A 17,704-nucleotide genomic window follows, 5' to 3' on the forward strand; every position below is an offset into this window, starting at 1 on the left:
GGCTAAGAACAACATTTCAAAAGTTTAACATGAGGAATGCCTTCAATAAATGTTCAAGATTTCATAAGCCAAGTCTGAATTCCAATGATATATCACCCTAAAAGCTCTCCAAAATATTATCTTTTTAAGAATTATATTTAACTGGAAGACTAAATTGCTCTAATTTTCTTATCTTTATGGTTGTTCTAAAATATTGTAAACTAATTAGTGTGTTTGTAATATTTGAATTCTGGGAGAATAAATAGATTCATGCAACTATTGGCATATTATTTTCACATGCACTGTGATTGGCAGCTCTGTAATTTTAGTAAGCTGCTTTCACCAAAATTGTTATGGCAACCACCCTACAGTTAATTCTTACCTGTTCTCTGGCCATCCATTGTACTGAGCTTAGTCTCGTCAGCTACTGTTAAAAGGTAAATGTATAATGGTTAGCCTTGTTAGTGCCCACGTCCCTCATGCATCCACTGTTTATTTAGAAGGACCTTGCCAATATCACTACTCATGCAAACATGTCATATTATGCAGACACTCTTAAGGGGCAAAATGAAGTCCTAGAGAAAAATATTTAGAAAATTCATGCTTTTGTGTCAGTCATTTCTGGATCACAGGCAAATGTAATATGTTATTCACATGCTAGCATGTCTCAATTAGCTGAGGCAAGACCACCGCATATCAGCAAGTAGCAATTTGAGTTTTAAAAGCCCCAGTGGGGTTATAAAAACAGTAAATGTCTACATATTTATTACATTTTCTCACACTTAAAAAAACATATCAAAGCTCATGAATCTTCCCAAGGGATATGTAAAAAACTTGGTTAGAAAGGCTGAATTTGAATTATTAAATGAGTTACTAGATTTACCATTGCTAGCTTTCATTCAGCATTATCCCTGAGATATGAACCTGTAGGATTTCAAGATTAATTACTGCTGTCAGAATAATAAATTTATTGAGAATTTAGAAATTAAGCTAATAAGATGGTAGCAGCAATTTTAAATGAATACCAATCACTAATATATTCCAGAAGACTTTTAAGAGAAACCTGTCAATTATGTTGTAGTATTTTATTTCAGAAGAAGGACATGCATTTATCTGAGTAACTTCTGTAAAATAAGATACACTGTAGGCTAAGTTTTTCCATTAAGATCTGTAGTACTTTAAAGTGGTCACAGCAATCTACATATACATATACATATGTATATACATATACATATGTACATACAATCTATACATACATATGTACAATCTATACATATGTATAGATATGTATATTGTATGTACATATAATCTATACATACTGTATGTATACATTGTATGTAGATTTGTGTATATGCTCCTGTAATTTGCCCCAACTCCTGCCCACCTAGTAGTTCAAAACATGCAAATGCAAGCAGATTAATAGGTACCATTTTAGTGGAAAATAACAACATACTGTGTGCCTTTGGTATATAATCATGCTAGCCACATGACTATGGAAACAGAGATGAGCACCATGCACCATAGAGTTGGTCATAACTGATAGGGAAACTTTTACCTTTTATCCCAAATGTGCTTTTTCAAAACACAACTGGACTTTGTTTTTCCTTGAAGACATTTGGCTTCTCATTCAAGAAGCTTCTTCAGTTCTAATTCCAGTCAGAACTGAAAAAGCTTCTTGCATGAGAAGTGAAACGAAGTCCAGTTGTCTTTTGAAAAATTACCTTTGGGACAACTATTTATTTATTTATTTATTTATTTAGTTGCATTTATATACCGCCCTATTCCCTGAGGACTCAGGGCGGTTTACAGGGAATTAAAAATCCACCATACAAAAGTTAAAAAACCAATTAAAAAATATTAAATTACCCTGTATACCTCATATACCCTGTATATGAGATAGATGATTGAGAATTTTCATAGATTTTATCTTTTATACATTCTATGCAGTAATCTGACCTATTGATAGCTGACACTTATAATTGCTGAGCTTTTCTCAACATCAGCCTTTTCTGATGAAGCAAGACATTATTTCAATGAAAACCTTGGCCACAATAAATGTTTTGGTTTGTAGGGATCTATAGTTTTTTTCACTCTTTCAGCTATAGTAGACTCTCTTAGAATTCTTTAGAAGGCCACGTCTAAGCCAGACTGAGACTGCAAGTCAGTGGACCAGAATTCTGCCATTTCTCATTTTTTAACACTACCTTAATACAGTTCAAAGCTATCTCTATATTTTTGCTGAAACTACACTTAAGACTAAACTGAAGAATGGCTAGACCCATGAACAATGTCACAAGCAGATGATAATTCTGCCCCTCTTTGATCACATTCCTAACATTTATATCACACCATGCAAATTGGACTCTATCACTTGTAAAATTGAAATATAGTTGTCCTATAGCATGTGCAGTTGTCACTGTATGTTATTCCTTCAACCAAATCCCATTCACTATCCCTGTTTAGGTCCATCTCTATTGCCTTTAGCCACATATGTCATTACAAGTAATGGGACTAAACATCCCAGCTGTTAAATGATTACAGAATTTGTATTTTCCATCTTCTGAAAACTACCTATTCAAAGAGATATGTTTACAGCTGCTGTATATACTGAACAATCCTGCAACGGCTAAATCTGTACAACCATAACATGTTAAACAAACATTAATATTGTTAAAGCACATATAATGCACTTGGCTTGATCATATTTAAATTTTTTCATGCCACATATTGAACTCAGCTCCATGGGATAATCAACTTCATAGTATTACAAATAATTTAAATGGCAACAGGAAACAACAAGCAAAATTATTTCAATATACCGTTGAAACATAACAATGAACAAAGAAGAGAAGAGAAAAGAAAAGAAGGACTATGATCAATACCTAAATCCATGCTTTTAGATTTCCGTGTTTTAACAATGTCTAATTGGCTGGCATCTGAAAACTGCTTAGCACGCTTTTCTGACATGCTCTGACGTCCAAATCCTTCTCGTTGGAAAGCCAGCCCTGGATCCATATCTGGACTTAGTATGCTATAAGAAATATTAGAATAAATAAATATAAAGAAAACTTAATTAAAGCACACATTTATGTTATATCTTTAGCTTATCAAGAAAAGATCAAGAAAAGTTAGAAATCATGAGAACATATTTTATTTTATTTTATTATTGTTTTATTTTACTTTACTGTTATTTTGCTTTATTGTACTTTACTTATTTTATTTTATTATTTATTTGTGTTCGCCCCATGAATATAGAATTCTTACCCTTTCGATATAGTTTTTAAAGTGAGCTTAAAGTGAATGAAATATTCTAACGGTCAGATTAATTTACACCCCATAAACTGTCCTGGCATTTTTTAAAAAAAAAATGTGCTGAAAGGAAGCCTGAAGATACTACATGTGAATAATGGAATTGAAATTCAGAATTCAGTTTCTTCATTCTGAAATTCTCACAGTGAGTTGCAGGTGGAAATTTCATGCCTGTGTCTCCAGCTGGCTCTTATCACTTCTTAAAAAAAAAAAAAACAACCAGTAGACTGAACAAGCTACATAAAAACTTCAGATTGAATACCCATATAGAAAGACAGGGTTTCTCTTTATAGATTAAGATTTGCCAGAAATATGTAAGTCTTCAATTGGGACTGACTTGTTGAATAGTATACGGTGGTGTCTTGCATTATTGAACAGCCTTGGTAACACAGTGGTTAGAATGCATTACTGCTCATTAGTACTGCTACCTAACTCTGCCACACCCAGGAGTTTGATCCTTACTGGCTCAAGGTTAACTCAGCCTTCCATGTTTCCGAAGTCACTAAAATGAGGACCCAGATTGGTGGGGGCAATATGTTGATATTTATAAACCACCTAGAGAATGCTATAAAGCATTATGGGGTAGTAAATAAGTCTAAGTGCTATTGCTATAGTACTTTGTTTCTGAAAAAGTAAACAGAAATCAATGTAAAATGTGTTTTTCCCTTGATAACAGTGTCAATTCACATGTAGCCTTTTAGACATTGTTGAACTTCAAATCTTATCAGCCTTATCCTATATAGCCCATGCATGGTCATTATGGGGTTTGTCACTCACTAGTGTTTAGCAGGAACAATGTCTGAAAATCTTTCATGAGGAGCTGGCCTGATGGGGAAATGTTAGGGTTTTTAATGGGTTTTTATACTGTTACTGTTTTATCTGGGCAATTATTTAATTCTCTTTTAATTTTTGTATTTTCTATTTATATATGCCCTGTTCACCGCCCTGAGAAGGGCGGTATATAAATTTAATAAATGAAATGAAATAAATGAAATGAGGAGCTAATCCTTTTTCCAATTCTAACTATATACATTTTTTTAAATAAATAACATTCACATTTTAGCCAAACTGCATCAAACTCTGTAGCAATATCAATTTAATTCAAATCAAACTCTGTTGCACACATTGGTCAATCAGAGGATTATAGAGTAGTTGCTCAATCTTGTTTGGAATAGAACTTCATTCCATTGAAGATGGAGGGATTTTCAAGCAGCAACTGCTAGTAATGCCATTTATTTAAGTTTAAGTTTATTGAATTTATATACCGCCCTTTTCCCGTAGGACTCAGGGTGGTTTACAAAGTATTTAAAAACATCAATACAATACAAGAGTTAAAAACAGTTAAAATAATTAAATTTGATCCCTGAGGGGAAAAAATAAATAAAAACCTCTCAGCCTGGGCCAGAAAGCTCAAAGAGCTTTACAGATGGTCCTCAACTTACAGCATTCATTTAGTGACCATTTAAAGTAATAATTGCATTGAAAAAAGTGGCTTATGGTTGTTTTTCACACTTATGATTGTTACAGGATCCTTATGGTCATGTGATCAAATTTCAGAGGCTTGAAAACTGGTATGTATTTATGAAGGATGTTATGTCCAGGAGTCATATGATCACTTTTGCCAACTTTGTACAAACAAAGTAAACGAGGAAGCCAAATTCAATTAACAACTGAGTTATTAACTTAATAACTGCAGTGATTCACTTAACAACTGTGGTAAAAAGGTCATAAAATGTCAGAGAGGATAATCCACTAAAAAGGATTAAACCATCAAGATAGGGAATAAATTAGATTACTAGGGGAATAATTCATTTTAATGAACAAATAGACAAATCAATCATCCTACTAGTTTTCATTATTATATCTGCTATGCTAATTTTCCAGCTGAGGTGTAATAAGTACAAATACAGATAGCTTTAAAGAGTCAGGTTCTGCCTATTTTCACAAAATATCTGCTCCTGCCAGGCTAGAAAAAAGAATCCCATAGATGTGGACTGAAATTATACAAAATGCATTATGTTGTATTTTAATAAAACAATTCCAAAATGGTTAACAACCTGTTGTAAAACTTAGAATTAAAGCCAAACAGCATCTCACATTAGTAGTTCTTAATATTTCAGATAATGTTAATGCCACTCTCTATTGTTATATTTATTATATTTATTTATATTTATTACTTTTAAAATCAACAAGCAGCATAATATACTATAACAAAGAAGGTTCCTACAACGATAGTTGACTTTTTAAAGAATGTAACCGTGTTATGACCCTCAGTGTTATTAAAATTCCACATATTAATCCTGCCTTATTGTTCCTTGTTTTCATAACATTTTCATCAAGGATTAGGGAGATACTGTCAGGCTGGAAAAAGCATATATTTTCAGCCATGATTCAGAACAGCTGCCATTCTTGTTTGGATAACCCTTCTTCCATTTTCTTTACATCAATCTCTTGGTTCTTTGAAGCAAACTCACAGAAAACACCTTCATTTTACAATCCTTCCTTTGTTCATTACCAACAGGAAATTAATACAAAAACTACCCTTGGCTGCTGTTTATTTTATTTTACTGTGCACATTTTTAACAAATAGCATGCAGTCAACAGAAATAAGGATCCAAACAGATCTATCATGTTTGCAATTGCATTACTCTCTTTGAGCCTTTGAAAGGGCAGGCATAAAGACAGTTTCACCCTTTCTTTTTCTATTGGGGGCTTGTAAAATGTAAAAGTAAAATGAAATTCTATGCCATCAACAAATGGAGATGGTACAAGAACTGGTTTCAACTTTTAAAAAATTCCCCTCAGAATGAAATATGGAGTGCTGTTGAAATGCATAGATGCATTTCCAAAATCTCAGTTTTTAGGTATTTTGCTCTAGAAAGATAATGGTGGGAATCTGAGAAGTCAAAGTAGGAGTAGGGCAATGTGATAGAGAACAGCAAGATAATAGAGAAAGAAATAGTTTTTAACATAAAAACCGAAAGCTTTTTCAAAGATAAGAGTTAAAAGTAAAAGTAAAATTAATACGGTTGAATACCAACACATATTGATACACGTGTGTAAGGAATAGCTGACTTGTACAAATCCAAACAGAGATTCTTGCTGTGGGTAATAGTTATTAAAATATTGCTGACACAGTTATATCAAGCCCAGGAGGATATGAGACTTGGAAAACACCTATACTTCAACCTGCTTGGGTTAATTATCACCACAAACCTAGTAGGAGTTCCATAGAAAGGTCTTTTATTTTGCTTATTGCTGAACATAATTACCACACATACAAATTAATGTTGTTCTCTGCAATTAGTAAAGATTATGTTAAAAAAGACTTTAAAAAATCAGGAAGTATTTCTCCTATGTAAGGTAACAAAGAAGCTCCTAGCAACTATTGCTACCTCCACTCCAAAATGCTAATATGAGATCCTATGCCATAATAATATGAAATTTGTTTTTCCCACAAGTTCTTAGATGGCTTGACAAGGAAAAGAGATAGGAAGAGTGTTCTTTAGAACTGAAGAAGCTTCTTGGATAAGAAGTGAAATGTTTTCAAAGAGAAAAAGTCCAGTTGCCTTTTGGAAAAAGGACTTTGAGACAACCATCACTTGAATGATTAAGAATGTTCAAAGACGTCTAGAAGAATAGTTCTGCTTCTATTTCAATGATGAAACCAATGTAGTATTTAGTAAAGAAAAGTAACTATTAAAGTAAACATAACATTTACCATTCTGCTGATTCATTCACTATTGGTTTACTCCAAGCTCCAGCATCCATGGTTGCAAAACCTATGTCATCATGAGAACTGGAAGATGATTGGTCTGAAAGATATGGAGGTAGTACAGGTAGTCTGTCATCTTCTATCATTACCATATCATCCTGGGGCATGTTGACTGTTGGAGAAAGTTGGAATTTACCTGCACAAAATGGATGAAGAATTATTTTATTCATTAAGATCTGTAACTCAGCATTCCCTCCTCAAATTGTGCCACAGCAAGTTTGTGGGTTGAGTTGGACTGAGAGAGAACAATTAACCCAAAGACTTTCAGTGAACTTCCATTATCAATACTGACTTGAATCAGGGCTACATTTAAAAATATACTATTAAGAAGCTATATAATTCCAATACTATTTATTTTGACATAGGTCTTCATTGGAAACAGCATTTCTAGGCATGTATTTCAATTCTAAATGTCTATTGAGATATAGCAACCATAATAAATTTCATCTATTTATTGAAAATTGAAAATGTCTAGAGGAATCTCCAACAACATGTAAAATAGATCTATCTTCCCCTTTGGCCTACATTTTAGAGTATCATATTAGGCATTTATGTACAACGAATCATCAGTGTGTGGCTCTTTTTCTTCCGTCTGCTTTTCTTTCCTCTCTTGGAATAGTCATCATTACCATCTGAATGAAATGTTCAAATGTGAATTATGTTTAACATACCTTTTGTTTATGTCATTTTGATATTAAATATCAAAGATAATAGTGAAAGTGAAAGATTAACTTTCCTAAGGCTGAACCAGTGAGTTTATGGTGATGGAATTAATCCTAAAGGCTTTCTTATCTCTAAGTCAGACTTTTACCTAGATCTACAGAGCAATCAACATGAATTAGATGGTTAGCTAAACAGAGTGGGAAAAACCTCTCAGATATACAATTCATGTTCTCCAGAGCTGACTGACAGTTCAAATTCTGGCATGCTTATTGTTATGTTCCACGTTCGGTGAGGCATTGATGAGGAAGAACAGTGAAACAGCAACATGTTTATTCAGTAACAACAGAAGCAGCACTAACTACTGCTTAACAGCTATATATACGGATCACCGCTAGGTGGCAACCAATAGAATTAAAGCACTCATTCCTGTGCAAAAACACAGTTAACAGTCCTGGAGACAAGCAGCCTGGAGTTCAAAAAGACACAGCAGTTAGCAATCATTGAACAGATTACAAATAATTAAAGCCAACACATAACACCCCTTCCCCCTAGATAGATCACAATCTCAAGTATTGAACATAGTCCTGTAAATACTTAAGCGGCCTTCGTGATCTTTCCAAACGTTTTGGAGCTGCTGGAAGGTCACGGTCTACCTGCTCGCCTGCCAGGCTGGGTAGACCAGGTCTTTGAGACCCAATTGCTTCGGGCCAACCCGAGTCCCTTTGGTTGGCCTGTCCTGGTAGACCCAAACCAAAGTCCATTGGAGGAATAGTCTCCACCAGGCTGGAAATTGGAGCCGCTTGCCGGTTCAACTCAGTGGGAGCAGTCTCTGTTGCCGGGGAAAAATCATGTATGGCCAACCGCCCATCTCCTCGGCTGAGTCTCATCAGTGCATGCAGACTGTGCCGTCGGGCCACTGTCATGCCACCCCTGTGGTTGGCCCTCATGCGAGCCTTGTGCAGTGACTGGTTCGCTAGCCTCCAATGAAGTTGGTCGATTGCCAATGAATTACTTACCCATCTCCCAGAACCACTTCGCATGAGAATGGCCCTGACACCTTAGCAACCACAGCTACTACCCACAATGCCCCTTGACTGTAATTCCAGGCCCAAACCCGGTCACCAACTTGCAAACTTCATGGTGGTTTTGGCTGTGCTGTGTCCTAGGCAACTCAGTCTGGAAGCAGCCGATCCAGCTTGGTAATTAATCGCCGTCTCCATCTAAGTTCAGCTGGGCTTCTGCCCGTGGAAGTGCAGGGCGTTGTGCATTGGCAGAGTAAGAAATCTGCCACCCTGTGCCACCAGTCACCGGTTACAATCCGCTTTAAAGATTCTTTGGTCATTCAGATCATGCATTCTGCTTGGCCATTTGAGCTTGTCCAGCTCTGCATCGATTATGGGTTTGAGGGCAAAAGGCCCTCTACAAGGCTTGATCCGTATTGGCGTTATGGTAGGATCAAAATGGAGGGAAATTGGAGATCCCTTGTACTTCTGACTGAAAACATCAGCAAACTCCTGGTAAACTGCTGACATGTCCGCTGCTTGCGTTCTGTGAATGCCAGTTACTTGGATGCCCAAGGCATCAAACCAGACTAGGCTGATGGGGCTTGTGCAGTGGCCCTCGACAACCATGACGTTCAATGGACCCACAAACCCTTTGAACTGATAGGCACCTGTTTTGAACACGCTCCTTTGGCTGGAGCAATAGCCGACTCTGTGTTGCCCCGGGGCCCCGGTACCTTTCCTGAATGCTTCTTATTGCGATATGTCCTGCTGGTGACCTCTGCAGATGGCAGCAATGTCACCTTGTTTGCCACATGCCCGGCACAATGCTGTGCAGAACCTGTACTCCGAGCGTCTATGTCAGCCTCCACAGCCCACACATCGAGTGAAGGGAACTGCCTTTTCAAATGACCACTGGTTCCTCTCTGGTTGCTTTTGCAATCGATCAACCTCAAGGGCCATGTCGAAGTCTTCTGCTCTTTTGGCGTCCTCGTGGTGGATGGTTTCTGAGTTGGGAGTGTTCTTGGAGGGCTGTAAGTCCTTGATGGCTCCTCTGGTGCCTTCGTCAACCATCACGTCCTTCAGGGCATCTTGGAACGTGAGAGTCTCTTTTGTGAATAACTTCTGCAAACCTGCAAATCAATCAGTCTCTCAGTCTTTCTTCAAGATCTGCAAAGTTGCAAAGCTGGGATGCCTGTCGTAGGGTGGCTATGAACTCAGCGGCAGACTCTCCTGGCTGCTGCTCCCGCTGCTCGAATGCATGCCTCCATTCAATGATGGGTAGTTTGGGGTCAAAATGGTCCTTGAGCTTCTTCTTAAGATCTGCGTAGGCGACTGACTCAAGTGTAGCTGGATCGACTAGGTTTTCGGCTATATCGAATGTAACCTGGCCACACACAGAGAGGAGCATTGAGGCCTTCAAGCCGTCTTCGCTAACTTGGTTAGCTCACAGATAGTTCTCGATGCGGGAAATGTAAGCACTCCATGGGATATGCCACGTCGAATTCTGCCAATTTGCCGACCTTGGCCATGGTGAGTTTTCTTCATCCTCGCAATGCCTTGTGCTGCTATGCTTCTGTGCTGACCCTAGGATGGATCCTTAAGGCATGGTTGTCTCCAGCATGGCTTGCTGGCAGATGGGGGGGGAACGTAGTTCCTGCCAGGGCTCTGATGCCTGGTCTCACCCCCTAGTGACTTCTGGGTCTCTTCTTTAAGCAGCACATCCCACATTCATCACCACTGTTACGTTCCAGGTTCGGTGAGGCATTGACGAGGCAGAACAGTGAAACATCAACATGTTTATTCAGCAACAACAGAAGCAGCACTAACTGCTGCTTAACAGCTATATATACACGGATCACCGCTAGGTGGCAACCAATAAAATTAAAGCATTCATCCCCATGCAAAAACACAGTTAACAGTCCTGGAGACAAGCAGACTGGAGTTCAAACAGACACAGCAGTTAGCAATCATTGAACAGATTACAAGTAATTAAAGCCAATACATAACACTTATGAAGAATTTTGATTCAAAAATATTCAGTTGGTGTAAAGAAATCCCACTATTTTGGGTGACATTAAATTTTCTTAGTTTAGCTAATCCTGTTAATTTCAGTCAAAAAACAGTTCTGGAAACTTTAAAAAAGCAAGAAGCAAGCATGGTTATCCAGTCAAGTTTAAAGGGAAAATGTTTTCTTTAAAAAAGAAAAAAGAGGAGGAGGAGGAATGGTACTCAATTGCACTTAGATCCACTACTGTCAAGCTGAAATGAATGTGCTCATGTTTGCATAGCAGCTAATTCTTTTCTCAGCAAAAGCTTTTTTGATTGACAGGTTAATGTTGAGCCTAGAAATCCACTCATTTTCAAACATAATGTCTACAAGATTGTTAACTTTATGGCTAATAATATCTCTAAAGAATTGAATGTGAAACTATATAACCTTGTGGCATTTTATAGATCATGATTCTAAGGTTGAGAGGCAGAAGTAGTCAGTGGCATGCCTAGCTTTTCTGTGCACTTCTTAAGATTTCAACGTCTGAGTGATGACATTTTAGCAGATAAACTAAAATCTGAAATAAAATGCATTTCTTTTTCAGTAATTTGAAACGGAGTTAAAGAATAACCTTCTTCAGGCTAATCCTAGAAAGAAAGCCGAATGAAAAAGAATCACTAAAGGCCCACTAAAAGTAATTTAAAATGGTTCAATTTGTCTTACTTAATCAGATTGTCCATTGATGTCAATTTGATTAAAAAATACAAGCTCATGTTTTTGATATAGTTGCTCCCTAATCTATCTACTTTCAGACTAGTACCTATAAGAACATAGCTGGATAAGAGTACAAATTTTAAAAAATGTTTTATGATAAAACAACAAATAATATAAATTAGGAAATTTTGAAGAAACCCCTCCCCTAATGCTGTTTATCTAGCATGGATGAATATATAACAATGCAAGGGGAAAAGTTAAAAATGAGTCACAGAATTGATAAATGAGAATTTCAAAATGTTTGGTCAGATATTTTTTATTGATTTGCACAAAATACCTAAGACTATTATTTAGCAGAAAAAATTGTCTTTCCCCTTTTTCATCTTCTCCTCTATTGTCCGTGTTGGGTACGCAGGTATCATTAAACAGCTTTTTCTTCCTTTTTAAATTAACTTTCTCGTATTGAACTGTAGCTAATCTTAGCTACAGTTTTTTTCACAAAGGCCAACTTCAAATCAGCTTAAGAAATCAACTTATTTCAAACTTTAAGATTAATCACAACTGAGGTTTGTATATAAAATTTGGTTATGATTAAACTAAAATGGAGATTCATTCTCCTACCATGATATATGAGGAAGGGAGGGCCTTCTGGTCCATGTTTCTAACATGATCCATAATTCCTGATCTTGCCCATGTAGCCTATAATGAGGCCTTCCAATTACTTTTGGAGAAAGATGCCTTTGCAGGAGGTTCTGCAGGAAGGTCTTTAAATGAGACTCTATGTTGTCTGCCTTTTCAATCTTGACTGTGAACATTTTTGAACCTGTGGAGTGTATGTCAAGGCTGTAAAAAGCAAGCCACTAATCTATAAAAAGAATAGTGCTTGCCTATCTACAGTTTGTGAAAGATTACATGGATAAGCCAAAAGGCTATTGGAAGTAAACATGACTTTTAATAGTAACAGCATGACTATGTTGGAACTGAATTGAATGTATATGAAATTTAATTTTTGTTGTTTTGGAGGGGTTTGTTTTTTGGCGCTGTGTGCCATCACAAAGTTGCTGTAATGAACAGATAATCCCATAATGAGCTTCTGAAATAAATTTCTTCCACTTATAAATATTAATGGACAAATTAAGACAATTTGGTACATTAGCAAGTTTCAAGATTAATAAACAGAAGATAAAGATGTTAGCAAAACATGAAAATAGAAGATGAAACAATTGATGAATAAAATGGATTTTAAGATTGAGAAGACGGTAACATAATTACTATCACAAACATGAACGTATGTGACTTCAAAATAATTATGCTAAGACATGGAATGAAGTTAAAAGAAATATGTTAAGATGTAAGAAATTACAATTGTCAATGCTGAGAATTTACGTTATAAAATGAATGTCTTTGCTAAAATGATATTTTTGTTTCAGACAGTGCCTGTTTAAATGTTACACTATTTAAACAGTGGCAAAAGGATATAGCTAAAAAGAAGAGGGAGTCAACTTATTCTCCAAAGTTCCTGAGGGCAGGACAAGAAGCAATGAATGGAAATTATTTAAGGAGAGAAACAAGTAGAACTAAGGAAAAATTTCCTGACAGAACAATTAACCAGTGGAATGGCTTGCCTCAAGAAATTGTGGGTGCTCCAACATTGGAGGTTTTTAAGAAGAGATGGGGCAACTCTTTGTCTGACACGGTATAGGATGAGCGGGGGATTAGACTAGTAGGCTTCCAAGGTTCCTTCCAACTCTGTTATTCTATTAAATTTGTCCAGCAAGGGAAAAAATCCCCAAGATTTTACATATTACAGATGAAAATGAAAGAGGGGGATTGATTTTACCTAATCTGAAATTGTATTTTGCAGCTCACTGCTTGGTTTGGATGAAAGAGTGGGTGCTGCTGAGAGAAATAGAAGGCTTTTGGAGTTAGAAGTACATGGTGTGAGATTTGAATGGCATAGATATTTGTGGTAAGATAAACTTAATATGGATTTAAAAGATCATTGTTAGATGTGCCATATTGAGACCATGAAATAGTTACAAATTCAGGTTGTGTCTGAACATATTTTTGTGGCTTATCATGCTTTCTAAATATGTAAAAAAGCTAAAAAAATGGATTCAAATATCTACAAAGGGTCTTAAAGATTACCATACAATTGAGACCAAATATTTTTCTTTGGAGATTGATGGATAAACAGTTGAAAAAAGTCATGAAATTTTGTTTTTGTACATAATAACCTCAGTGAGATTATTGAAGTTGAAGAAAGTATTCAGAAAGATGGAAAGAATCAGCGGTACCCACAATGAAGCAATAGACGGTAAACATAATGGAACTTACTGAGATGGCAAATTGACTTCTTTGATCAGAAAAAAAATACAATATATATTTATTGCTGACTGGAAATTTTTTGCATAAAACAGAAGAAATGAATTTATGATTCATGGCTTTGATAATTAGACAGGATAGATCATAACAGAAAAGAGTTACGTTATAATTTCTGAGTAAGAGGTCAATTTATAATTGTACTTATATCTGCTGTAAAATACTTTTCCTTAGTTTATATTAGCTTACATTAGTTTTATTATGTGTGTGTATATATATGAACTATATAATAGTTTTAAATATCAAACTATAATTTTAAATTTTAAATTATATGAAGAAAAATTATATGAAGAGATTAGGTCCAGTGAGTATCTGCTTGCTGCACTGAATTCTGCCGAATTCTTATCAAAGGAATGAAAATATGCACTAAGTTAAAATATATCTGGCTTGGAACATAGAAAATGTAAGTACAGCTAGTAGAGATTAAGAATAATCTTCCCAATTTTTGTCTAAGACGTGAACTTTTAATCTTGGAAAACTGCATGCAATTAACACGCCCTGGATATAGCACCCTTAAGTAATAATTCATATTTCAGTGTGGCTATTTCTTTTAAGAGTTAGTGGTAAAAGGAAACTAGGTCATCAAAGAAAACAGTGCTGGACCCCATCAAAGCTGACAGTAGCCAGAATCTAGAAAAACTCAAAGTAGTGTAAGATTGGAAGATATGGCGAAACCTGGCCAATAGAATTGCAAAGTGTTGGACATGACTGAATGGATATCATCATCATCATTTCTTTTAGGTTAACATAACAGTGAAGAAATTTTATTAGTGTGGAGTTCATCCACTGAAATCATCCATTGCAATGGCTATTATGTAGATCTCAGCAAAGTCCAATTCTGATAAATCCAGCCACATGGCAAACAATTAGGTATTACTGATGAATGAAGGTGAATATACGTATGCTAGAATAATGTAGCAGGATGCAATCCAGGTCAGTCACCAGGACCAGAGGTTTAGTGTTCCAAGCTTTCAGATTCGTACTGGCACCCATCATCAGGGCTAGAGAGAAATTCCCTGAAGATGGACTCCAGCACAAGTCTGAAAGCTTGAAAGACAAAACTTATGGTCCTGGTGACTTACCCAGATTGGATCCTGCTAGGTATTACGGAAATTAAAAAACTGAGCAATGAGAAATAGACTATAATAGGACCCTGAATTCCTCTGGATTTAGAAACGGTCAGAATATATGTGGGGATGCATCTGCAAGAAACCTAGTAAACTTAATATGTTATTTGCTTGCATTGCACAGCAGATGCAGACAATAGGTGAACAAGGCAAGGAAAAGTCATAGCCATCTTAAAGTATTTCCAACAGGCGTTATGCCCTTGAATATGTCAAATCATATATTTCATATTTTCTCCTTTTGGATGCAAAGCACTGAACAACTCTCCTTGCCCAAACTTTGGTTGCTCTTTGACCACAGGAAAGAAGAAAATATGCAGAATATATGTAGATATGCAAAAGATGTACTAGAATTGTTAATTAACAATTGTTAATTGTTAATAAATTATTATTATGAATCAATCCAAATTCTTCCAAAATTTAACATTTATTTTAATATTTCATATGAATTAAATCCTCTTCAGTTATTTTTTTTTTAAATCAAGATGAAATGGATCACTAAGTAAATACTCTTCTAAATGCAAGACTAATAAATTGCTACAAGCAAAGAAAAAATGTCCATTGGTGACTCTACAAAGAGCAGAATACAGGAGGATTCACAAAATTAGCATTTTAAGATCTCGTGTGGCTTTTAAAATACGTTCTTAAACAAACATCATCCAAAGTCAAAAACAATAAGGTTCATATTACCAAACAGAGTTATGGAGAAGTAGTCAAAGCTAAACCTTCAGTGGTACTTACTTGATCATCATAACTTTCATTGAACTTATAGTTAATGAAGCTAGTCTGGGCAGACTCTTGCAAAGTAGTGTAAAGCCTGTCTCCAAACTCATTTTTTTTAAAAAAAATCTTCTCATGTTTATCATTTGTACTGTGGTCAAACACTTATTTAATCAATATATTGATTTCCTTCAAGAAAAGTTGAAAAGGGACAAAAGCAGCCTTTTAAATTGCTGCTGCCTATACACACACACACAAACACACACAAAACAGAGGAAGGGAGAGAGGGAGGGAAAGAGAAGCACTGATAATACATTTGCAATTCTCTATGAACTACTTGATAACATAGCACACAGTAACCAAGTAAAGGGACGCGGTGGCTCAGTGGGTTAGGACGCTGAACTTGTCGATCGGAAGGTCGGCAGTTTGGCGGGTCGAATCCCGAGTGCCGCGTAGCAGAGTGAGCGCCTGTTACTCGTCCCAGCTTCTGCCAACCTAGCAGTTCGAAAGCACGTAAAAAAAATGCAAGTAGAAAAATAGGGACCACTCCGGTGGGAAGGTAACAGCGTTCCGTGCGCCTTTGGCGTCTAGTCATGCCGGCCACATGACCACGGAGACGTCCTCGGACAAGCGCTGGCTCTTCGGCTTTGAAACGGAGATGAGCACCGGCCCCTAGAGTCGGAAACGACTAGCACGCATGTGCGGGGGAAACTTTACCTTTACTTTTTTAACCAAGTCTATTTGACTTACCCATTAGTCTACTCAAGGCAGCATTCCTGGTGGGGGATTCATTGAGGCCTTCAACCCCACTGTACAGTGAGTGGGAAATCCTACGCTCCCGGTCATCCATTAGTGTCTCGATAGGCAGCTCCGGCCCCAGAGGACTCCCAGGTGATTCCAACTGCAGGAAAAGGGGAAAAAAAATCCCATTTCACAGCAAGATGAAACCAAACAAAGCACCTCAGGTTTGGAAACAGCTGGATATCCAATAAGCTAGAAATTCTCAACCTGGACTTCAATTATTTGCATTGACAATGCTGCTTATTGACCAACCATCTAGTCCAGACACAATATCTCCCACAGAGTTGTCAGACTCTATTTTTTTCAAAGAGAAACACAGAAGAACAAAGTGCTATATTTTAATTTATAGTTGAATTACAAGACAGAACTCTTCCATGTCTGATGATATGGGGTTTCCTGCCTGAGCAGGGGGTTGGACTAGATGACTTCCAAGGTACCTTCCAACTTTATATTGTTGTTGTTGTTGTTATGTTGGCTTGATTTTTCCCTTCTTCATAAAAGGGCAGCAACCAACAGGCTGCAGAAGAAAAAAAGGTAGACCTTTCTCCCTGTAAGTAATAGAATAAAATAATCTCTCTGGTCATAGTTAGAAATATGGTTTCAGAGTGCTTTTCCAGTGAAGCAATATACCTTCATATGCAATCATTGCATAAGAACACAAGTATCAACACGGATTAATAAATTACTATAATGTTTCTAACTCTATTATTTCAAATGACTATGTTTTTCTACTCAGAGTAAATTCTGTCATTTTCGTTTGGCAGTGGCAAAGTAAGTAGCTATAGGAATCTTCAGTATTTCTGATCCTAAACTGTCAGCTTTTCAGAATATGGCCAGCATATCTATCACTTCTGTTGTATTCCCACATATGAATTTTCCTCTCTTTATCCCATCCCTTACAAGCATTTTTCAAAGGTCCTTGCCCAGCAGGAAGCCTGCATGCTTTAAAAGATGGAAAAGAAATACATAGCAATAGTAATGGTGGAAGAGGTGATAATAAAACAGCTTCTTTCATTGTTTTGCCTTTCTAATTGCCTACATACTACATGTTAATATTACAGTTATTACAAATGCATGACAGTGTGAACCACAGAGTCACATACCCCACAGGCATTATCCTTTGAAAAGAGTAAATATGGTTAAGATTCGGATCAGCACCAACCCTAATTATGCTTGGCACTTATCACCTCATACTATTAAATAAGATTGAGTTTCATTCAAAATCTAAATAATTCTTCATTGA

At 36.4% G+C, this 17,704-nt stretch overlaps 1 protein-coding gene across 6 annotated transcripts in view; it reads right to left on the bottom strand.

The window, feature by feature from the left end:
- Positions 1–17,704, bottom strand: part of PARD3 (par-3 family cell polarity regulator) — a 663,866-nt gene that overhangs the window by 206,606 nt on the left and 439,556 nt on the right. For all 6 annotated transcript variants that reach the window (XM_081345247.1, XM_081345245.1, XM_081345244.1 and 3 more), the window contains 4 exons: positions 16,411–16,561; positions 7,010–7,199; positions 2,862–3,010; positions 362–406 (listed from right to left, as the gene is read on the bottom strand). In XM_081345247.1, coding sequence (XP_081201373.1) covers positions 362–406; positions 2,862–3,010; positions 7,010–7,199; positions 16,411–16,561 — 535 coding nt within the window. The remainder of the gene's footprint in view (positions 1–361; positions 407–2,861; positions 3,011–7,009; positions 7,200–16,410; positions 16,562–17,704) is intronic.

The sequence above is a fragment of the Vipera berus genome (assembly GCF_964194415.1).
Source record: "Vipera berus genome assembly, chromosome: Z".
Taxonomy (NCBI): domain Eukaryota; kingdom Metazoa; phylum Chordata; class Lepidosauria; order Squamata; family Viperidae; genus Vipera; species Vipera berus.